Below are 24,436 nucleotides of genomic sequence, written 5' to 3'. Positions count from 1 at the left end.
CAGTTACCGATGCCATCCCTTTCAGTGACAGGACACAACAAAGAATCAAAGAGCTTCAGGAGCAAACTGGAAAAGCTGTGCTACAGTCACAACTAATGATTATTTTTACATGTGGAACTTATTGGAAAATGTCCCCCTGAAGAAGTTTAGTGAAATTATTGAATTTTTAGGGAGGGTTATTGTTTTGCTCACAAAGAGGTGGAGAAGTTTTTGACAGCATTTGCACCATGCTCTAAAAAAGACCACTGAAATCATCCCCTGTGTATGCTCCAGTTCTCTGGATGTTATAGCTGCCACTCACAGAGATCCCCCCAGAGGGACCTGTGCTACAAACCCCAGCTGATGTGCAAATATGTGTTGTGCTTGTATTGTAACCCCCGGTTTTGCTGCTGAGTCCTCTACTCTTAGAACCATATGCTCCACCTCCAGAACCTCCTACATTTTCTGGATCAGAATTCTTAGCAGCAGATGGGACCACAGCAGTGGTGCCACTTTGCCCAAGCCCAGAGCTTATGGAACCTCTAGAAACATTCTCTCCACTCCTAGAGCTAAATCCAGTTTTGCCACCAGGTTTCCCACTTTTAGAGCTGGATATTCCGCTGCTGCTGATGTTTCTTTGGGTGTAACCTTGTCCAGGGCTGTGTGTACCTCTCCTTCCAAATCCGGTTCCGCCAACTGTCCCACCATAAGTACGTCCACCAGCTACAGGGATGTTGGGACCACCTACAACAGCTGTAAGAACAGGAGGAAGAAAGCAATGCAGAATAATGTTTTTTGTCATTCAGGGACATGTATCTAGGGCACCAGGCAATAAAAAACCTGGCTTGTTCATGACAATATAGGACGTGCTTTTTAAAACTACTTACATATGTTAACAGGAGGAGAATTAGATATCCTGCAGAGAAAAGAGAACGTCGAATTATTAATGTCCCAAGAAGCTAGTTCTGTATCCCAGATGTCAGTACCCACAAAGTAGATGGGTGATGGAGTATAACTTTGAAAATCTGACAATATTTCAGTTTCAAATGTTTAAACATTTTCCCAGCTCACTTTTGAAGAGTGATCCTTTACGGGAGCTGGTAGATTCAAAGGCAAATGCTGTATACTGTATTAGTTTGTCCTGTATTTTTTATCCCCTTTGACTGCAATCTAGAGTTTATTAAAAGTCAAGAACTGGCCATAAACAGTCAAAGTAATTTATTTAGCAGCTTGTTCTACACTTGAAGTATTGGCTGATTCATTCAGCACTTTTTATTACAGTATGTTGCATTCCCGAAATATGATCCGGTGACCTTGCAACAAGAGCATTAACAATCTGTAGCTGTGTGGTGGTAGTGGTTGATGTTGTTTTTTTTAACCCACTTACCTGCTCTCTTCTCCTTCTAGAAGTGACTTATACGTTGCAATCTCGATATCCAGCGCAAGCTTGACATTCAGCAAGTTCTGGTAATCTCTCAGCAGGCAAGCAAGTTCATCTTTCGAGCACTGCAGGTTGTTCTCCACCTCCATAAGCTTTGATCTGGCATCTTTCAAAGCATGGTCACCCCGCTGCTCATCGTCAGCAATAGAGGTCTGTAATGCCTCAACCTTGAAAAGAGCCAGACCAAAAAACAATGAACTTGGGACCTAAAGCTTCCTTGGCAGGAAACGGAGAGGGGGTTCGAACGGAGAAAGGGAGAGGCACAAAATTACTGGAAAAAAACATGCCAGCATGATCTTTTTCTAAACCAATCAGATTTCTGAAATTCAGTGTTCCTTAATGCTGTATGCAATTCTTCTGGGAATTAGGGTGCAATTGGCCTTTGGAAGGCACCCCAAGAATCACAATCCAAGAAGAAAAGGACAGCACAGGTCAAATGTGCTTGAAGTGAAATTTAATTATATATTTAATCTGCTTAGTCCCTGTGTCATTTATCATTTGCCCTTTCTGCCATATTAAAAATGACAATTTGGTGGTAAGTTTTGGAGGGACCCTTGGGGCCACATTTAAGGCTCCTATAGGATGGCCCCTAGGTTTTGCATCCTCATTTCAAAATGATCAAAATATTTGTTAAATTCTTGATACTATAGCCCTACCACCCTGAACAAATCCAGTCCTGTCTGGTCTTGGAAGCTAATCAGGGACAGGCTTAAGTGATACTTGGATGGGACATCTCATGTGAATACTGGGTACTATATTCTTAATCTATAAAGTTAACACTGCAAAATTTCCCAGGAAATTCCATCTATCTATCATCCATCCATCCATCCATCCATCCATCCATCCATCCATCCATCCATCCATCCATCCATCCATCTATCTATCTATCTATCTATCTATCTATCTATCTATCTATCTATCTATCAAATTTATATAGCTGCCTATCTCACAGATGTGACTCTGGGTGGCGTACAATAAAACTAACAATTAAAACAATCTTAAATAAGCATTAAAAACAATTATACATAAATATAAAGATCATGGGAGAATGCATAATACACCCAACTTGTGGCCCCTCTGTTACCAAGGGATCCCCAGGCCTGCTGAAAAAAACACGTTTTGATAGATTTCCGGAAGGTCAATAGGGTTAGGGCTAGTGTCACCTTAAGTGGGGGATGGTGTTCCAGAGGGCAAGTGCCAGGGAGAAAAGGATTGTCTCCTAGGTCTCACCAGATACAACTCCTTAGCAGATAGGACCCGTAACATGCCTCTCCTGCCAGACCTGATGGGAGGGGTAGATGTAACCAGGGAGAGGTGGTCCCTCAAATAACCTGGCCCCAAGCCATGTAGGGCTCTAAAGGTCAAAACCAGCACCTTGAATTGGACCCAGAAGCAAACTGGCAACCAATGCAGTTCATGGAGCAAGGTATAACCTGTGCCTTTCTAGGGGCACTCATAACTGCCTGCAAGCCCATGCTGCTTCCTTCCTTTCTCAGAATCAAACAGGACATAGATTTGCTCATGTCCTTAGTTCTTAAATACATGCCCAGTTCCAGATTTTAAAATCAAAACTGACAAATAATCAATGTTTTCATATTTCTGACATCTTTGTATCTCTCTGTATCTGTCTTGAAGTTCTAAAGTGTGATCTGTTCCCTGTACATTTAGTGCAGAGGTGGGTGATGGATGATCCTCCAGATGTTGAACTTCTCTTGCCTTCACATTGCAACATGAGCCCTACTGATAAGGACAGATGGGAGCTGGAGTTCAATAGCACCTGGCAGAGCACATTTTGCCTATCCCTGACTTAAATCAGCTTCTTTACCTGTTTTTTGGTATTTTCCATTTCACCTCTGTATCTCTGGATCAGACGCATGAGGTCCTGGATTTCATGACGGCCACTGCTGAGATTGTTGCAATAATGTCCCCATGTGTTCTGCAGCTCTTTGTACTGAAATACAGGAGAAATCCTATTCTTTTTTGTTTGTTGGATTCCACTATCAAACTTCAATAGTCATGAAAACACTCATTTCCCTCTATGGAAAGCAAGTTAAGCCAAGCCTACCTTGTCTTCATACAGAGCATTGACCTCATCTTTGCTCTTCTGGGCAATCTCTTCATACTGACATCTCACCGAGTGTATTATTCCCTCCATGTCAAGGACTCGACTGTTGTCCATTGACACAATAACACTGGTTTCTGCACTTGCTGCCTGTAAACTTTCTACTTCCTGTCAAAAAGAAGTTGCAAGAGATTTTGAAAGTACTCTGAATAATGCAGGAGACTCCTATAGTAGAAGAAGACATGTTAGAAAGGTCTACATCTTCTCCTTTGAGCACATGATCTATTTATTAGCTATAGCATTTCCCTCACCTCTTTAACCCCCTCCCCCAAGACTCCAGAGAAGCCTGCTGCAAGGATGGCATCATTCATCATTTCTAGGATAGCTGGTTTGATTTGCAGGACCTGCAACCTATTTCAACAGTAATGACAGAAAAGTTTTCAGGGGCCATATCAGGCTGTGTGATATCCATAACTGTATTCTCAAACTGGGAAGAACAGTCATGACATCCAGAAAGAGTATCCAGGAGCCTCACTGCTACTCTCACAAAATATTGTCTGAGGTGGTCACATCACTCTCCTAATGATAGGGCCTGCTGAACCTGGAGAGATTTCAACAGAATAGGAACCTATCCTGCTCCACCTCTCCTCTGAAGCAGATATTTGTAAATTCTTGAACTGTATATATGAACTTGGTTTATAATTAATACCTACCATTATTTAGGGTGGTCAACAGGGATATGCCTACTTTAAGTATCCAGGGAACTCCGTGAGGGGAGGGGCTGTTCTTTAAGTTTGTGAAAAAGGCAATAACAGCAGTGTTTAAAATGTGCCTGCAAAACCAAGTCCTTTCTCTTCTGTTGACTCTTCTGACATGCAACTACTTGAGAGAGAGATGGATCTTTTCCACCCCTCTGCCTTGGGTTGTAAAAAAGAAACTAGATTCTTCCCTTACTTTTGGCCAATTCCTGGTACAAAGTATAATGAAAGAAAGTAGCACAAGGGAAGCAGAGACCATAACTCTTTTCAGTGCAGAAAGAAGGAATAAATCATCTATGTGGAAATCCTTACAGCTTCAAAAATACATCGGATGAAGTTGAGCTCCTGTCTCAGGTTTTCTACTTTCACTTCTAGATCCACTTTGTTGGTATAGGCAATGTCAATATCCTGAAAGGCATGATAGAAAGCGCATTTATCTCAACTGAACAAAACAAAATTATTTTCAAAACACTTTATGATGTGTTCCCAAAGGTCTTTTCCACATTCTCCACTCATGACATTGATATGGTGGGTGATCAGATCAAGTTCCTCCTTATTACTGTGACTGCCCTATAGAGCATTTTTTCCTAGTCTGGTCCCCTCCCAATATGTTGGACAAGAGGTCCCATTATTCCTAGCCTGCTCAGTCAGTATTGGGCTAGATGGTTTTCCCTTGCAGTAGGCTGGCATCTCACCAGTCATCTGCTTTATTGGAAATGCCTTTGTCATCTTGGGTCCTCAATTTATCAAGACAAAAATAAGCATGATTTCCAAGCACTGAAAATTTGAACTCCAAATGGGGAGATGGAGGTGCTTGTGCTGTCCCTCCTCTGCCACTGATCTCTCAAAATTGATGGAGAAGTTCTGCAGGGGACACTCCCTCCACATTCAGCAGAATGTCACCATCAACAAGGAAAGATTGGCTGGAAGGGATAGGATAGGAGGATGTCTCCTGGTCTCCACTGTATATATTACCAGTGTTTAATGACTGAAGTGCACTGAAATATATGTAAGTATATTAGGAATGAATGAATGAATGAATGAATGAATGAATGAATGAATGACATCAATCAATTTACAGTCTTTCTTAAAAAGATGCAAAGTGGTTCATATTAATCTCAGATAAATTTCACAGGCCTTTATTTTTATTGCAATAAACCAACATTCCAGCTGATCCAGCATTACTGTCTCTCACAAGTTGTACATATTGGGTGAGGGTTGTATCATTTTAATTGTGCCCTTTTGAGATTTAGAAGCCAGAAATATCTAACCTTTTTTAGTAGTACAAAATTATTTTCTGCAGCCAGCCGGCGGTTGATTTCTTCTTCATACCTTGAGATGGAAAAAAGGAGATCCCTAAGAACTTGAACAGCCATACACACAAATCAACTGAATTGCAAAATTTTGTGGGAATGAATGTCAAGATGTGGGCAGAGTCTATGCTCAGAGCTTTTGCTTCATGACCCTTGATGGCTGGAGTAGAACTTGAGGAGAAGTTCCACTGGCTGGATTAGGTTCCCCTTGGCTATTGTACAGATAATGAATCATTTCACAAGGGCAGGCTTGAGCCAGCCTGCATTTCTCCATCTAACGCTCATTCTAGGACTACAATATTTCCTGTTTTGTTTGTGGTCTTAAAGATCTCATCAACATTAACGCTGCAATTTCTTTAGGAGAAAGAGTTGCAGGGAAGCGGTAGGGAATTTCCCTTGACAGGGACAGATTCTTCTATGAGTGGAGGTCTTTGAATCCAGCAGCTGTCTTCAGGAAAATAGGGAAGATGAAAGACTAAGCTATTTCCCCCTTCCTGAAATCCTCTGTATCTCTCCACCCCACCCCACCCCACCCCAATCTCTTCTGGATGCAGGGAATGAGGAAAGTTACCCAGGGGATTACTGAACAAGAGGGGAAAAGGCAAAAGTATTTGTACAGTTTAGGTCTGGGAAGGAGGCCCAACACGCCTGTGGTCATCTTGCTGTGAATTAAACCCCATTTCAGCTTAAAGTCAAATAGGATAATTGATGCATCAAAAAAGGGGCTGTGTGGGCTGGCCTCTATCTTTCCTTTCCTGGATTTGTCCAGAGGACTTCTCTAGAATTCTCCATGAAGAAAGAGAGCCTGCTTTCTCCCTCAATATTTTCACCCAGTGAGCCCATTTAATCATTCCCTAGCTGGGTAGGAATTCTGGAAATGGTCATCTCAACCTATTCAGGGACAACATGCTTGGGACAGCTAAAAAACTCACAGTGCATGAACTTTCTCCCCTTTTTTTTCCCTCTCAAACATTTCGTGGACCGATCCGTATGATCTTGCCCTTGGCCTTTCACATTGAGAAATGCTCCGGCCAGTCATATTCAAGAAAAGAGCTTGCCTATCTCTGCTGAGCTGGAGAGAAACAGGAAACAGTTTCCAGATTTGGAGAAGGAAGAAGAAATACTGGGACACTGTGGCATGCTTTGGGAAGGGAAAGGCAGAACTTTGTTCTCCAAAAGCTGGGAATCTTGGTAGGACCTCCAGCCAATGCTCCATCCCAACTTTTTCAGTATGAGAGAAGGTGGTTCAAAACATGCAGCAATTTTTAGTACTGCCATTCCCTGTAACCCAAGTATTTGCTTTACAGCCAGACTTTACAACCCTTTTGGTCACTTAGCCTTTGAGTATAAACATATAAGGCCTGCCCTCCACCCCAAGTCAATGAGACCTGGACAAAGAACTGGGAAAGGCCAAGACAAACAACTTTGATTGCTTTCCCTTTTAAATGAGCACTTTAAATTAATATTATTAAGCCCATTGAATATGATTACCCCTCCCACTTCCCCAGGGCAGTTAGCAATATCCTCTTCTGTCACATTAGCAATTTCAAACTGGTGGCAATTTGGGGAGGGGACCTGAGAACCACGCTCAGGTTTTTGGAGGGCACACATAACTAGCCCTGGGCCCCAGGTTATAGACTTTTGCTTGAAGGATACTAGAAACAGCACAAGAATCCATAGCCAGTGTGCTACAATGGACAATGTGCTCCCTCTCCTCACCCCTGCCAGAAGAAGACCTATATTCAGCCATGAGCTCTGTTGCCTCCCAGCCTTCTAGAGCCCACCTGACCATGGGTGCAGTGCCCATGCTCACTACTGCAGAACAAGAAGGCAGATCCATATTTAAGAGAACCCTCTTCCATTTTCAAGGGCTCCCAGCTACTTTCGGACATGGGTGGGCATTGGGAGCACACCCTTTTCCCACCTGCTTCAACGCCCCACCAGTTACCTGCATTTGAACTCTTCAACCAAATCCTGGAATTTTGACTTCTCCAGTTGCAGCTGTTCCCTCTCGTTCAGCTGCAGCTGCAGCTGCCGCTTCAAGGCGGCGACGTAACTGTCAAAGAGGGGCTGAATGTTGGCCCTCTCAACAGGCTCCTGCTGCTGCAGGCAGTTCCATTTGGTTTCCAGAAGCTTATTCTGCTGCTCCAAGTGCCTTACCTAGAACGAAGCAAGTGCTGAGATGCTCTTCTGATGCTTCAGACTATCAGCAGATTCTTAGGACCTATTATAGGTAAAGAAGCTACTTTTTGACTAAAAGAAGGATTATTCTTCCTGTTGTTACTGATACCCTTATTATGTTCTGGAAAATCCAGGCATTAGCATTTCATGTCTTGGGAAAAGTAGAGGACATAACTGGGCTATAAAAGATAGGAATAAAGGGCTTGCATCCAAACATTTACATCGCTGCTCTGTGCATCAGTAATGCAAGTCAACCCCTAAAGGTATTCTCAGGTTTATTTCTTAATGTGGATTCTCAGGTTACCTGCATTGACTTAAAGGCTGCAGCAACGAACTAGAGAATGGCAGCATTTGAATATATCATTGGAAAAACATGGCAATTTGCAGCACTCAGCACCTGCAATGCTCCTTGGTTGGTAAGTTGCTCTGTTTAGAGGCCTGCCAGTGTTCAGGATTCTAACAAAGGCTGGATTAGCTGGGAGTTTCTGGTGAACACCTTCCATTAGCGGAACTGCTCTGGAGTGTGTGTGTGTGTGTGTGTGTGATGACGGGTCCACTGCAGTCCACCCACAGACAAATGGTGGACAATGTAGGGTGGCTCCCCAAAAGATGTCAGTACATCAGTTTCCAGTACAGCAATTGGTTAATCCATCAGAAAGCTGTAAAAAGGATATAAGTGGTTGAGAAATAAATTTTGGGAGGGCAAGGAGAAATCTAGCCACAATTTGAAACTCCCCAAATCTATATATGAGAGCCAGTTTGGGGTAGGGTTGAAGGTACCAGGCTAGAAACAGGGAGACCCTGAGTTCTAGTCCCTTAGGCACAGAGCCAGCTGGGTGACCTTGGGCCAGTCACTCTCTCTCAGCCCTAGGAAGGAGGCAATGGCAAACCACTTCTGAAAAACCTTGCCAAGGAAACTGCAGGGACTTCTCCAGGCAGTCCCCAGGAGTGAAAAAAACTGACTTGAAGGAACAGCAACAACAAAAAACTATATATGGGAGAATAGGATTATGACTCACTCCCAGGGCAAATGCATTTCCCCAATAAAGCTCGCCGCTTTAAAAGGGATCTCTGACAAGTGGTCCGTGTTTGTCTTTCATCTACAGGAAGGTCGCGATTAGTGCGAGTTTGAATTGATACCAGGTCATGATTAACGTGACCCAAAATTCAGTTAATATCGAGGCTAGCGCATGCCTAGTTGCGGTTGAGGTTTTAGACACCGCTTATCTTCATGTGTGCAAAATGGAGAAAAAGAGGATTCTGTCAGAGGAAATCAGTGCAAGCTCAAAAAACAAGAGGCTCATTATTACATTAGAGCAAAAATCTGATGTAATTGAATGACTCGTATGAGGTCATAGCAACCTCAACCCTAACCTGTATTGAGTAAATTATTAGTCTGCCCATAAAGAACACTAGAATGCCCAAAGAAAAGAGATCTTGATAACCAACACAACAGACCATGCTTACCATTCGCTGTTCTCACCTTATCAATGAAGCCAACAAATTTGTCATTGAGGGTTTTGATCTGCTCCCTCTCCGCCTCCTTCACTCGAGAAATCTCTGGATCAATCTGGATCCTGAGAGGCTGCAAAAGGTTTGCGTTGACTCGGACAGTGTGGATCCCACTCCCTTCCCCAAAGCGGCCAGCAGATTCATAGCCCCCACCACCACCAAGAGCATTTCTGCCACCCAGACTTCGACTGCTAAAGCCATTTGCCCGATAGCGTCTGCCATGATTGAATCCACCACCAAGACTCTGGCTGCTGAACCCTTCTTGTCTGTAGCTGTCACTGCTTTGGTGGCCCAGTCCTCCGGCCTGGCTGGGGGCCCCTGTACTTTGACTGCTGAAGCCCTCGGGCTTTCCAATTCCAGCACCAACACTGTAGCCAGAGAGCCCGGCCCCATAGGCCAGCCCACTGCGAGGGTTTGTTCCAGAATATCTCTTGCTATGCTCAGGGTTGTACTGGCTTATGCTGCTATAGCCTCCACCTTCGCCTGCTCCAATGAGGCAGAAGGAGGGCAAGCTGCTGCCCCCGCGGAACCCACTGCTACAAGTATAACTCCGTCTCCCATTAAGGGATTTAGAGGTGTAGAATTGCCGGCTCATGATGGCTGAGGAAGAGGTGGAACCCAAGCAGTTGACGCAAAGCTGAGCTGCCAACAGAGCTCCCAAAGAGGAAGAGAGAGGCAGATAGAGAGAAGCAAAGCCCTTTCCTATGTTCATTGGGAGTTATCCTTTATATACCTTTGACCATCTGGGCTGGGCTACAAAATAGCAATCAGGATAGGAAGATTATGCTTCCTTTCCTTGGGAAGCATAAATGGTAAACATGCAGGCACATTTTCTTTTTTCCAATGTGCAAACAAAAAGACTTCAAAGAAAGCTAACGTTATGCCAAGGAAATAATCTGAAATGGAAAAATGTTGCTTGGCTTGCATGGTTCTTGATGGTGATCTTGAATGATCTAATTAACCTGTTTTCCATACCGCAATTAGGCCTGAGCTAAATGGTTTCAGACAGGTCCTTCACATTTTGACTTCTAGAAAGTTTGACATTTCAGCACCTTGTCTCAGGCAAGAGTGCAGATTTCCCAGCCTTCGATTTTAGGGCTTCCCATTCAAGGCCGCATAAATCAGTGTCGCTGATGCTCCCATTTAAGCAAAGAGAAAGTGATGCAAACCCAACAAGTCATAGCCATCAATGATGTCAAAATGATGAAACTTCTGTCATGATGTCGCAACACAAGCTCTGCCCTTTTGCATTGTGACGCCACTTGCAATACATAAGGCATGCAGTTTGTGCTGCAGTGGTGTAATGAATATGCATCATTTGCTCCCCTGCCCCCCCCAGCCAAGGATGCCTATGCCAACAGGTTGAAGCAAAAAAACATTTCCCAAGATCTCTAGGATTTCCCAGCAGTTCCTTGGCATATATTAGCCAAAATTACTGCAGAAAACTTGAACAGAGACTCTCTGATAATTCAATATCATCTGTAAAGGAAAGTAGATATTTCCAGTCCTCTGGAAAGAAAATGATTTGGGGAGATGAGCCATAGTAACTGACCTCTCTGGGTTTAAACTTGCAATCGCTATAATGATTTGATCTTCATGAACTGATCCCTGATGAATGATCAGTGAGATGTGAAGGTGACCGAGGTATTTCCAGATAAACTGTCTGAAGACCGGTGAATGGTTTTATTTGATTGGAAACTGAGCAGAGGTGGTATCATTTTTCTCTTTGGCATCATGTGAACCCATGATGTTCCACGTGTACGCAACAGGTATGTGAGAGGCAATAATACCCTTATTCAGTCTGGCAGTTGTCTGTTTTCAGACCATTAGTTAGTTTTGGACCTTGGCATAAAATAGATCAGAGGAGCAGGATAATCAGGGAGTTCTTAGGCAAAAATCACTTTGTAAAGTGAAATATTTGGAGAATATGGCCTGCATGTGGTACAGGACAAACATAACATTACTACCTTAGAGGAAAAATTCTCATTACATATGTCATTGTATGCAGAATGTGGAATAAAAAAAAATCTTTCTGCACTGTATTAATTATGGGACAGGGAAAAGGAAACCTCTTTAGCCATAGGATGGATGAAAAATTGGGTTGAATCCTTTCTTTCATAACAGTTTACCAAAATTCACAAATTCCTTCATCGAAAGGACAAATCTGAGATTTTTTTTCTCAATATCTAAATGTATGACTCAGTTTGACAATGAAGATATCAAAATGGTGCATAACTTCTGCCTTTTAGGATCAACCACCAACAGTAAAGTAGCAAGCAGTCAAGAAATACTACACCACAGACTAGCACTTGGTAGAGCAGCCATGAAGGCCTTGGAAAAGATATTTGGGTGCCAGGATGTGTCTATATCTACAAGCATCAAAATAATGTCAGGTATACCCTGTGAGTCTATGGAAGCGAAACTTGGTCTTTGAAGAAGCAGGGTAGGAAAAGTATTGATGCTTTTGAACTTTGGTATTTGAAAAGATTTCTGAGGATACGATGGACAGTCAAGAAAACAAACAAATGGATCATTGAACAAATTAACCCAGAGTTCTCACTTGAGGCACAAATGAACAGGCTCAAATTATCCTACACTGGAGACAATATTCAAAGACCTAGCTCTCTGGAGAAAGATCTAAAGTTGGGAAAGGCAGAAGGAAAGAGAAGGAGAGGATGACCACCAGCAAGGTGGATGGACTCAGTTACGGTGGCGATTGGTGCATCAAAGGAAAACCAGGTTAGGCACAGATCGTCATGGAGAAAATCAATCTAAGAAATTACACCAACTTGATGACACATAATAATTTTTTTAAAAAACCAATGGCTCAGAACTAGATAGTTTTCTCCATCCATACAGAGATGCAGCCCTGTTTGAAGCTGTGTACAGTCAGTTAAAAGGATAGAAAATACATTAACATCTATCAAAAAAATTAACCAAAAAATGGCATCGCAAATTCTTCAGCACAAATAAATAATTATGGTAGAATAATTATTTATTTGTGGTGATGAATTTGCGATGCCATTTTTTTTTCATGATGATCTCTTTTCACAATAGGATTAGCCCCGTCTGGTAGTACTTAAGCCACAAACCCTTGTGTGCAAAAATGTTCTTGTTGTTCTTTGGGAAGAGGTGTGTCTTGTTTTGGTTTCAGAGGGGTGATTTTCTGTGATGGTCATGTTCTTGCTTCCCCAGCCACTGTTTTTCCAAGGCTCATATCCTGATTGGAGCCACCAAGTCCAGCATTGTGGGGCAACAGGAGGAAGCTCTTCTGTGATTCCGTTCCACCTTCTTTCAGCTAACTCCCTTCTATTAAAGGGTTGTTTCCCTTCCAGGCTGCCCCAGGCAGCATTCATTTAGCCCGGTGTCTGCATCAGAATTAGAGAAGGGCTCATTTGCCTTGTTAATCCCGCATGCCTGCATGGGTTAATTTGCTTGAGTTGGAGAAGAATTGGCAGTCTCACCACCTTCTTGGAGGAGGAACTGACATCTCCTGTGATATTATGACTGCTTATGACTAGTAAAGTTTCCAGGCTCTCATCTCAACAGGGAGAAACCACCTCATAGAAGAATTACTTTGCTGAGTAAAGGGTAGTCTCATGGTTATGCATAAAAGCATGGTTAGCCTTGGACTTCTTTTAGAGAACAGATGCTGCCATTCAACAACTAATAAAATCTAACACGGTTCTCTCCTTCCATCACAACAACAGCCCTGCCCTACGTATTCCCAGGCTAGCTTATAGAGGAAGGACTAATAGAATGGAGCCAGTCTTTAGTTAAAAGTGGACTGAAATAAAAGCGTTTTAACTGCTGTACTTAAAATTTTCCAGGATGGGATCAGAAGGAGGCACAGCCACCTAATCATGTTAATGAATTGCCTTGTCCAAACACTGTGCAGTTTTTTACCCACTTTTTTCAATAGAGACTGATCCCATTGTCCATGTCTCCCGTGATCCAGGATATCAACCACCCAAACTTGGTTTGTTTCATATCCTACCAAAGATGCTTCAAATAGCAGCACTATCACTTTGATGGCCGATTTTTGCAGGCTCCAGGTGACACCATACAACCTCAGGCAATTGCTTGGATGTCCCTCCTTCCTTACCAAAAATCCTTTGACTTCACATGGGATCAAGTTCTGGAAGAGCAGATCCGGAGTACCTGGTTACCCCATCACCAGAATGGCCTGACAACCATTTTTGGAGGACCCAAACTGATGACTTTGTACTCTATCAAACTCCTACTCTGGGCACATGTTTCTGCTCCACTTCCAGAGTAAATTTCCTATCTTATGTCACCTCGAACACTCCTGTCCACTTCAGATGTCACACTTCAGCTCATGGTAGGCTAACCTCAGCAAGGGATTGACTGCTGTGCAGGGTGCCTAGAATACCCACTCACACTCCTGCAAGGTTACCCCCAAAGAGCAGCACCATATTGTGCCTGGAGGATAAACTCACCTTCTGTAGCTCTTTGAATGACAAACTTTATTATTCTTATTACTGAAGAAGTTCAGCAGTAAAGTACTAAAATATGGACTGTCCCCTTCCCCCATTGTAGATCCAAAGTTTCTTACAATGAATTATTTCAGCAGTTCCAGCAATTTCACCATTTCAAATGCTTTTAAGGGGAAAAAATGCAACAGAGGATTTCCCCAAGACATATCAGAATAAGCAATTTGTTTCCACAATGGTTGCCTATTACACAATTACACAAAACTTTTAATTAGATATATTGTTTTACTGTTTTATTGTTTCCCTTTTTTCTTGACAAAGAATTGTTGAATTAAACTATTTTTTTTATTGTAAAGGCTGGTCAAAGACCATAATAAAAATATTATTATTATGATTGCCTGTAGTAGCCTACTAAAATAATGAAATTAAAAAAGGATTCTATGAGGCACATATTTGCACCCACAGGGAGGGCAAGAAGGGAGAGTGATAGGGATGAGCAAGAACTGCAGCAGGGAAGTTGTCCAGTGGGGTTCTGTGGTAGACTACCATCTGGACTAAATCTTTTTCACATTGTCTCCAAACTGTCTAAATTCAGACAGGTTTTCTTAAATCACCTTGTTGTTGTTGTTGTTAGTTGCCGTTGAGTCATTTACGACTCATGGCGTCCCCATGTATAACAGAACGAAATGCTGTTCAGTCTTGCGCCATATGCCTGACTGTTCTAATGTTTGCATCCATTGTTGCTGTGATTGTATCAATCCATTGCATTGAAGGTCTTCCTCTTTTCCGCTGGCCCTCGACTTTACCAAACATGATATCCTTTTCAAGCGATTGGTCTTTCTTGACGATGTGCCCGAAGTATGAGAGTCTAAGCCTAGTTATCTTCACCTCCAGGGAACATTCTGGTTGTATTTCTTCTAAAACTGATTTGTTTGTTCTTTTGGCAGTCCATGGTATTTTCAATAATCTTTGCCAACACCACAATCCAGATGCATCAATTCTTCTTCTATCTTCCTTTTTTAATGTCCAACTTTCACAGGCATATAATAGACTTAAGCTCCCATAAGCACAGAATAGGAGCAGCAAGTTCTGGTAAGCCCTAAGTCTACATTCTTGGGAGCATCACTGGGTATGACAGGAGTCATGGATCTCCTTGCTGAGAGCTTGCTTAGACCATGTCCATCACCTTGGTTTGTGACAGGCTGTCCATCTCCCTTGCAATGGGAAAGCATCTGACTAACCCAGGAATTGTCAGCCCTTTGACATAGACTAGACCAGGAAACCAAAGTTATGAATGCTAATACTACTTTTATTATAAGATTACTGTAACAGAATCATGCAAGTCTGAATGTGCCTCCCCCTCCCTCCCTTTATCTTTAAGAGAACTAGGGAGGGTCAAGCCTGAGATGTTTTCTCAAATTACACTTCTGCCTCAGACTCAGATTGCTTTTATGTGACCATTGTCTAAATATTCCAAACATATTTTCCAATATTCTCAATCAATCAGATCTTTATTACCATCAAAGACCAGCATAAGGAGGATGGAGTACAGTCAGTTAAAAGCACAGAGAATACATTAAAATCTAAAGAATAATATAAAAGCATACACAAACACACACACAAACACACACACATGTATATACACATACCAAAGTTTAACAGAAAAGAAGAAAATTAAAAGGAGGGGTAGGAGCATTAGATGGGTGGAGGGGAGCACAAAGGTGAGGGGAGGGCGTGACACCATGCCAGAGTCAAGGCCCTCCAATGGTTGGGTACCTCGAGTTTAGTTAAGTATGTCGTAGGAGAGGCAGAATACCTGTTGGATTCACTGGCAATAAAGGTTGGGGACCTGGCGAAATCCAGTTGGTGCTCTGTGTCTGCTACACGCTGTCTAATGAGTGCTTTGGCCGATCATATCCCATGCTGAGTAGAAAACCTGGAGAGAAGCCCAAGGATGAGATTTTAGTTGTCACTGTCTGTTTCCATGTGGACTGAAAATCATCCCTCATAGTTAATGGGGCAAGGCCGAGGGGGAAAAGAGACAATCTGAGCCAATAGTTGAGTAACCAATATTCTCTGTTTTCAGAAGTATAGCTTCCAATATTGATTGCCCATGTTTGAATGACTGTCTTTTTGCTAGTGGAAAGGACTAGATTCTACCTTCATTGCATACTGAAGATGCAACTGAATTTCATATGTGGACGTTCTGCTCATTGGACTTCTCATCTCTGGAACATCTCACCACAAAAACTAGATCTAATACTGAAGTCATATTTTCCATCTTCAGAGTTGCTACCACCCTCTCTCCTTCCTCTAGCACCATATTTACCAGCATTTTTTCCTCTAGTTATTCCGTGCTCCAGACTTCACTACCCTTTGAGAAACATTTTTTATCAAAGTTGTAACCATTTTTCTCACCTTCACAACTACACCACAACTACAACATAATCAGGAGGAGGAATTGGTCTAGTCTCACCACCTTCGTGTGTGGCTTGAACATAATATTAATCAGATCATGCTTCTCTGAGATCATACCCATCAATTCTACCAAAGCCAATATTTCCACTAGGATTTCTGAATATTCTAGGATTCATCCCATTTCCAGAAATGTATTTTTTTGTTTTACTCTTACTTAGGCAGCTGGTTCCACTTCCAAGATTATTAACAGTTTTGGAGCCATGTTGCCTGCTTCCACAATTCCTACAGCAATTGCTGTGATCATAATTCGTCAAAGATACGTTCATCATTTCCAGTACCCTCTTGATCTCCATTTCCAGAATTGCTACTGCCTCTAAAGTCAAATTCTCCATATGGAGCATATTCAGAGACTGAATGGTGCCTATCACCTTCAGGTTCACACTCTACTGTTGCAAAGTCATAACATTTGCTTCTACAAATTGGTACTATGTAAAGAGTTGAGTTTGTGATATAGCCTGTGGTTATAGTGCTCCAGGTACTCTACCCAAAGAGTTGAAAGCATCCCTCAGCCCCCATCCCAAAGTTGTCAACCTTATTTTTAGTATGACAGAAGAAGCTCATGAGATAGATAATCAGAGAACAAACTAAGATGCTCTTAAGAATAATCTGTATTAGTGATTCTTTACTGGATTTTCCAACATACTCAAACATGTGTGGGAGCAGACTTGACAACATGCCAACATTTATCAAACAATAAGAAGCCACTGCTCAAATGCAATTTTGAAGAGATGAAGATCTTCTTGATAGAGCCTTCTCTCTTCCACAGACTGAGGATGGGACTGGCAGGAGTGGGGAACTGTTGAATGCTGCTCAAAACGTTTTCTCATTGTTTCACACTGAATTTGGGAGGGCTGGCTGCCTGTTTAATTCTATGATTATTACAGTCTGATCTGATGATGGTTTGTTAGGAATAATGTGTTTCCCAAAGTTTTGGATGGACATGGTATTCTAGCAGCAGTGTTGAATTGATATTGAGCACAAATCTTCCAATGGCAAATAGTACTGTGTGAAATTTCCAGATATTTGTCTCTTGAATAAGCAACATGTTCTGAGACAGAAAGCCAGAAGATGGAAGACCAGTTTAGAAGCTGGCAGGGCTTCATGGGGTTTCAGAAACATTCTTTAACTGCCAAATTGATGGCATGCATGAAGATGACACTAATCCCACTCTTATTTATACTTTCATACAATATGTACATGACTTTTTTCTAGAATTCTCATAATCTTTTCTTGTTTCACTGAAGTGCAAGAATAATGAATGTAGGTGAACCAACAGAAGGTCTTTCTCTGCCCACCAGAAGTCAGTAGAATTGCATGTCATCATCCCTCACCAAGAACTGCACATTTCTGAAGGAATTCCAATGAAAAGAATGCATAGGCACTGTCATGAGTAAGGATGGCGAGCAGGGGGCTCCCATCCAGACTGTCAAGCGCATGCGTAGCACTGAGGAATTGTTCAGCCATTCAAAGAGACACAGATCGGGACCGCCTTAACCCTTGGGGGTTATATGTCTGGGTTTTCCCACGCTTCTTCAGTTTGTTAGGATTCCTGTTAAGTACTAGCAATAAATATTAGAGACCAGTTCCTTGTCTCAGTGTGTTTCCTGGTTGTTAGGACAGGCACAGCTTCTCCACCTGCAAAAAGGGCCTGAGGAGCCTGTGGAGGGCTGCATTGCCTGGGGGGGGGGGGGGGGGGACAGAGGGTGGATGAGCAAGTCCACTGAGGGTGTAGAGCAGTACTGTCCCTTCAGCCACCAGGAACCCTACTCAATATACTGCTTTTCTGGCGGTAGGGACCTGATCATAGACAACCTTCCCCGAGGCTCGCTAATGCCAAATGAAGACCTTTTCCATTTTTGTTTAATTTAAAATCTCAGTAATTTTGGGGGGGGGGGTGTTTGTGTTTGTATGTATGTATATATTTATGTGTGCATATATATACTAGATGATGATGATGATGATGATGATTTAATCTGGAAAGCTGAAAATCATTCCATAAATCATTTCCATGTTGTTACCTAGAAAATTGCATCAGTGGGTTGCTGTTGTCACCAGGAGGCAAGATCAATCTGAGGCCAACTTTACCTACAAGTAACAGTACTATTAATTGCTTTCGGCACTTACCTTGCTTTCATTCCATTGGTGGTTGTATTTAGGAAAGGGGAAGAAATCTGTTCCACTTATATATATTACATTGAGGTTATATTGCTGAACCAATTCACAGAAGTGGACATCCTTTGAGTCTATTCACTTCCTGAAGGGTTCTGTCCAGCAAAACTTCCCATTCCTTCCACAGCTGCTTGCATTTTTGTTTTGTGGAAGGTGGCCTTGGAGCAATTTTGCTGGATGTCCATAAGGACAGGACTCAGAACGTGCCTCCCAGTTGGGACAGATGAATCCCCGCCACCTCTGCTTGCCTTGAATTCCAAAAGAAAGAAGGCTTCCACTTCTTCCCTTGATTAGATAAATGCAGTGGGAGATTGCTTCTTTGTGTTCCCTTCAGAAAAAGCTAAAGGGAATTGGCCCACACTGAGAAAGCGCTTTTACATCCCATTGACCCATATTTTTTTCCCTCAGGAGGAGCAGCCTCTGCTTGACTATCTATCCATGGCTGCATCACACGTTGATTTCCACTGAATTTACTTTTTCAACATCTTCAAAGGTAAAACAAGAGCAGGAAGTTGGTTATTTGATCCACCCTAAACTATAGTTCAGTGGTATCACATAATGTAAAATTACATTACACCATTTTCATCAGATAAGGTATTATCTGCTTGAACTGGCTCTTGCCATTTCCTTTAAAAAATAATGTGCTCGTTATAACTCCAAATTTCCTCTTTGAGGCACTGCTCTTTTCCTGCCAAAAAGACTTTGGCTCAGAAATCATCCTGGTCTGAAGTTTATTTCTTGCAATAACATTCTCGAGAGTATCCATCTGAATTTTTCCTTTGCCTCTTTTTTCAACACGTATCAACTTAGTTGAGTACATTATTTGAACTCTTACATTATTATTTGAAGGCTGTCGAATGTATCTGGACATTGAATAAGTCCACACATAATGGATTCATACATTGCACTAAATCACATTGTGATTTGTTTTGGATTGGCTGAATATAGTTTGTGAACCTAGTCTTTCTGGTTTGTTTTAACCTTGTAGCTTAAAACAATGTGTAACTTCAAATTATTCGGCAAACCACGATCAAGCAAGCCATGGTTTTGTGGCCAACAGGGATACTCTGTGCTCATTGTTCAGTTCAATGTAGTTCACTGGTAAGGGGAAATTCCAGCACATTTGAATCAGTTCCTAGAATATCAATGAAGTAAATGAAACTTCTCCCTCTCCCTCTCTATACATACATACATACATACAGGGTTACCAAAAAGCAGGCCCCCATAGGTCAATCACAATATGCTTTATTAATTAATTTTTTTAGAGAAAATGTTACTGTATCTAGGAATGTTCAAAGGTCATGCATCAAAAGAACTAAGAAGTGTTAGAAGAAAATGGCAAACATTTTGAACATTTAAAATTCAAATTGTCTATGGAGCCTAACTTCTGGTACACCCTGCATATATCATGAAATTTGAAAAATTAGGGTCAGCAGAAGGCCACCCCCAGATCTTAGCAAATAACAATGACATCTGGAATGGGACCTGATGTGTTTAAAATAAGACAGTCGAAGTTTAAAAGAAAACTGGTCTAGATGTAGAAAAGAAATTATGTGATATTGAAAAATACGTAGGCTATAAGCCTCAGGCTGGGTCTCTCTTTTTGTTATTTTTCTTCTGTCTCAGGCACAGTATTTTTAACAGAATAAAGGTGAAAGTGGATGTGACTTTAACTGCAGGAACTGCAGGAATGCAACCACCAAGGAATCTGCACAGTGACAGAATTACAGAGGGTGAAAAAGGTTGGATAAAGGAGCACAGCAGGAAAGAAAATAGTTTAAAAAACTCTCTCTCCATTGCCTGGCTTTTCCAAAATTACTGTGAGAAACCCACATCTCTCCTATAACTATTCAATACTGTATTCAAGAAAATTTTGAGAGTACGCAACTCAGTCTTCAGAATTTTGGAAAAGATTGATTTGCACCTTTCAGTGCAAACATTTACACGCAAGGCTGCAGTTCCCTTGTCACATAGTCAACCCAGGAAGTGCTACTGTTGTGATCCTGGGGCAGGAGATCCTTATGCTTTACCAAGATAAATTGGAGAACCTCAGCCACCATCCTCCCCTCTTCCTCCCCGTTGTTGATGTTTCGGAGAAGCAAATGCTAGTTGGAGTTAATATCTTCTAGCAATTCTTCTGCCATGGATCCACTGAGAGAAAAACATGGACATTTGCTCTCGTATTCCCCCTGAAGAAAAACTGTAATTCCAATTCTCTTTTTAACAGGACCCCTTGTGCAGGAATCCATTTCATTCGCTCACTATCTTGAACTTGGTAAAGGAATGCTACTACAACAGGTGCACACTGACACCAGGAAGCTACATTTCTGCACCGTTTTTTAATATTGAGCATGAGGCGATTTAGGGAATGTGTGAGGTTTATTTCTGTTGTTGACAAACACAATTTACTGTCCAGAAAATAATGATCTTCTTTGGTTTCTCTCACAATGTAGAGATCCCAACTATTGTTTGAGGCTCTCTGAGGAGCATCAAATTTCACTCGGTACACCAGGATTTGTGTAATGGTAATATGTGGAAATAAGGGTGACAAATAATGAGAAATGTACTTTAAGATGCAGGTTATTCAAACCACTGTTCTGGATTTATAATTCCATTATGTCTACTCATTCTATGTCATTTAGAGGCAGGAATGTGGAACGAGCTATAAAAAAACTCTTAAAGCATAATTGTATGCTTTCTGCTGCTGTTACGTGAGCCAAATAAAACAAGAACTGATGGAAATAGGGCTTGCCCAAGACATCTTGATGCTTCAGGTGGAGCAGCAGATGGTACCTCAACTTCCTCTCCCTCCCCCCTCCTCCACCTGAGATAAATAGTACAGTTAGCTTGCCGTGTTATTTGCCACAGAATCTGAAAAAGAAAATCCCCCATGTTCTGTTCTTTCCCTTTCTTTGATAGTTAATAGTAATGGTGCTAATAGATTAAATTATGGTTTGCTACCCTCAGATCAGTTGACAGAGACACCTCTCTCACTTTGCAAAGAAGTAAGGCCAACTCTGCAGAGATACCATTTGGAGTTTGGAACTGCTTTTTGGAGCATTTTTTTTTTCAACCCAGCCCAACCAGTCGAAATGTATACAGCTGAATACAGCTGGGATGCAATCTAGTTACTTCTGTTGAAATGTTCTCAGTGTTGAACAAAATGTTATATATATATTCATAAGGGTTTTTATGGCAAGAATTGTCACTCTGAAGAGTCTGGATGTGTAGGTAATGCAGCTTTGCTTTGCCTTTTTATCTGACTTCGGAGACATCTAAACGCAATGGGTATCATTTTCCAGAACTCTTCAGCAAATGAAGTCATGGAAGAGAGATGAGGGCAGATGTTCTGCACCTTCCACCTTGATCTTCTGGAATTGAATTAGGAAGTTTGAAATGTTGGAACTGCACTTACGACATTGTGTGTGGTCAGGGCTCCTCCATGGGCATAAATGCTTTACATTGTACATAGTTAGAGTCTCCCCTTAGACCTTTGCTATCATAATGGGAAAGTTGGGGGTGGACCTGATGAGGTGTGCTTATATTTGTTAAATGACTGAAGGTTCCCCCACCACCACCAGAGAATAGTGAGAAATCTCTAAGCCATGAGGGACGGGAGCCTTTGGAAACCTCTCCATTAAAGAAAAGTGTATTAATATGGTATTCTGAATCCTTGAGAGGAAGACTAGCCAAACTGGTATTTTTTAAGTATAAGTTGATAAAATAGATTTGACCACTGTGTCAACCTCCGCGATGAAAATAAATGGCTCAAGCGCCTCATTCCCCATCACCCCTTACAAATGGTCCTATGTCACTCTGAGATAATTGCCATCTTCCTCTCCCTTGCCATGTTCAACTTTTAAAGAAAAAAATCACATTTCTCAACCAATAAGAAAGGGATTGTTATTGATTCAAGGTTTTAAAAAGTTTGCAGATAGAAATTGCTCCTGCAGCTGGTACTAAAGAAGCAGCACATGTGAGGAAAAGTTGTACATGATGCAGTTTTATTAAAGACACCAGAAATGTTAGAACTCTCAAAGAGATGTAAGGAAATTTACAAATATTTTGTGTGGGTTTTGTTTTGTTTTTTTACCTACCACCAGGACAAGAATGGGGTAGGAGAAATGACTTCCATCTGCATGCAGAAGTAGAAAGAGAAAGTCAAGCAAACAGCTGGCACAACAGACCAGAAGCATCCCAAAAATGTGGTTTAAAAGGTCAAGATGGTGGCCATGACAGTGCAATCGAAGCTCCACCTGTTTATTATGGGTGTTGCACATTTGACACACACAAAAAATCAAGTTGGTGGCTACAATTGCACTGTCACAGGCACCATCTTGATTTTTTTTTTAACCACACCCCTGGACATCTCCGCAACAGACACTTGAATTCATCACTGGGGAAAAACACCTTCTATTGCTTTAAAATGTGGGTAAGGGTATAGGTAATTAGAGTCAATATATATGGAAAAAGAATGTCTGCATTTCTCATCAGTACACAATAATACCTGAAGGATGCAGATCTATTACACTGCAAAACAGGTAATCCCAGGAATGGCTGGTTAGAAACAGATGGCAGTGCTGAAGCTGACAGGATGGGTGGGCACCTGCCTGATATGTGGATCTACTCCTCCTGCTTTTACTGCTAGTAAAGAGTTTCTACAACCTTGATGGTGCTTCAAAAACTTGCAAAGGTGAATTGATCAGAAATAGTGAAGTTTGCCAAAAGAATGGCTCATGTCCACCACAAAGACAATGGCTCGATGTTTCTACCTCTCTTAAAAACAGTAGCCTTGGGTACTCATCAAGGCGGCCATGGCTGTGTCTAGAAATCTTGAAGAACTAACTTTAGGGCCTTCGCATGTAAAAGGTAATACAAACAAACAAACAAACAAACAACCCTGACTCTTTTCATGGTATATCTGAAAGGGGGAAGAAGGGAGAAAGCTTCAAGTAAAGCTTCTATTTCTTTTCCTTTCCTGCCATGAGAGCAGTTTGAATGCACAAATATTTTCGGCTGGAAGGTGAGGATTCCCAGATTGACCTATCCTGGGCTCAGCTTTGGACCTGTTTTTGAGCTAAACTCCTGGAAAATTGTTAGAATGAATGCAGGAGCCCACAAAAATATCCTGATACCCTGCAGAGCAAAGATAGGCAATTTTATTTTTGTCCAGGGTCATGTCCCCTCAGATAACATCTTTTGGGGGACATTGGCCAATGCGGCTGCAGAAAGTAATCGGTGGAGCCAAAGTCAAACGTGTCTTGGGTATCCCCTTTTTGCCCCTCTGGCCCTGCCTGTTCTCTCTCTTCCTTTTATTCTTCTTCTACTCCTTATTCCTCTCTAGCAAGCAGAAGCTGCAGGAATGGGATAGATAGGTCTTACCAGAAGTCAGAACTGAGAACCCAAGTGAAATTAGGCCCAAAGTCACATGTAGTCTAGGCCACCAGCTGAAGCGGTGCCATGATTTATGCTACAAAACACAACAGAGGGCTTTGAGCTACCTTAAAAATGACAATATTTATTGCAGCATGAGAGTTTATTGACAAGAGATTACTCCATGAGATGCACTGTGGATGATGAAATTGCTGGAAGCTTGCATTGTAGCTTTGTGTTAGCAACGTTTGAGGATGGTATAGGGCTTGAAACTCACATTAACTACTGCACTCTAGAATTTAAAAACAGGGTGGACAATAAAATGACCCTTTAAACAGAGCTTACAAAAGTAGCACGCCCGGTTTGGGGCTATTGTTGGTTCGTTCTTCTTTAGCTGCAGTTTAGTGAGCCTCTCTTTGTCACAAGATGGGCTTGTGCAAAGCCACTGAAGCAGAGGAGCAAAGAGACAAGCTACATTAGCTGTTTGCTACAGAGTTATACCACAGTACAGCTGACAACATGGAGGAAGGAGACACTGGGCGCACCGTTCCATTCACAGAAGCATTAACCCAACCATATGAGTGTGCAGGAAAGTTACAACAGTCTGTGCAACAGAGTGTTTAAAGAGACAGATGAGGCGAAACACACACAATCAGAACAGTCACACCAACTTGCATCTTTTGCTTTTCTGGGGTGAGCCACTTCTGAGCTTGCAT

The 24,436-nt window shown here is 41.9% G+C and overlaps 1 protein-coding gene across 1 annotated transcript; it reads right to left on the bottom strand.

The window, feature by feature from the left end:
* Positions 1–232: 232 nt before the first annotated feature.
* LOC134490076 (keratin, type II cytoskeletal 7-like) lies at positions 233–9,958 on the bottom strand. The gene is made up of 9 exons (XM_063292960.1): positions 9,218–9,958; positions 7,502–7,713; positions 5,512–5,572; positions 4,553–4,648; positions 3,486–3,650; positions 3,246–3,371; positions 1,367–1,587; positions 867–895; positions 233–732 (listed from the first exon to the last, which is right to left on the bottom strand). The coding sequence occupies exons 1-9, from the start codon at positions 9,956–9,958 to the stop codon at positions 233–235; spliced, it is 2,151 nt and encodes a 716-aa protein (XP_063149030.1).
* Between the last annotated feature and the right edge of the window lie 14,478 nt (positions 9,959–24,436).

The sequence above is a fragment of the Candoia aspera genome, chromosome 2, assembly GCF_035149785.1.
Source record: "Candoia aspera isolate rCanAsp1 chromosome 2, rCanAsp1.hap2, whole genome shotgun sequence".
Lineage (NCBI taxonomy): Eukaryota > Metazoa > Chordata > Lepidosauria > Squamata > Boidae > Candoia > Candoia aspera.
Note: the sequence above shows the minus strand (reverse complement) of the source record. Positions and strands in the feature narration are given on the sequence as shown.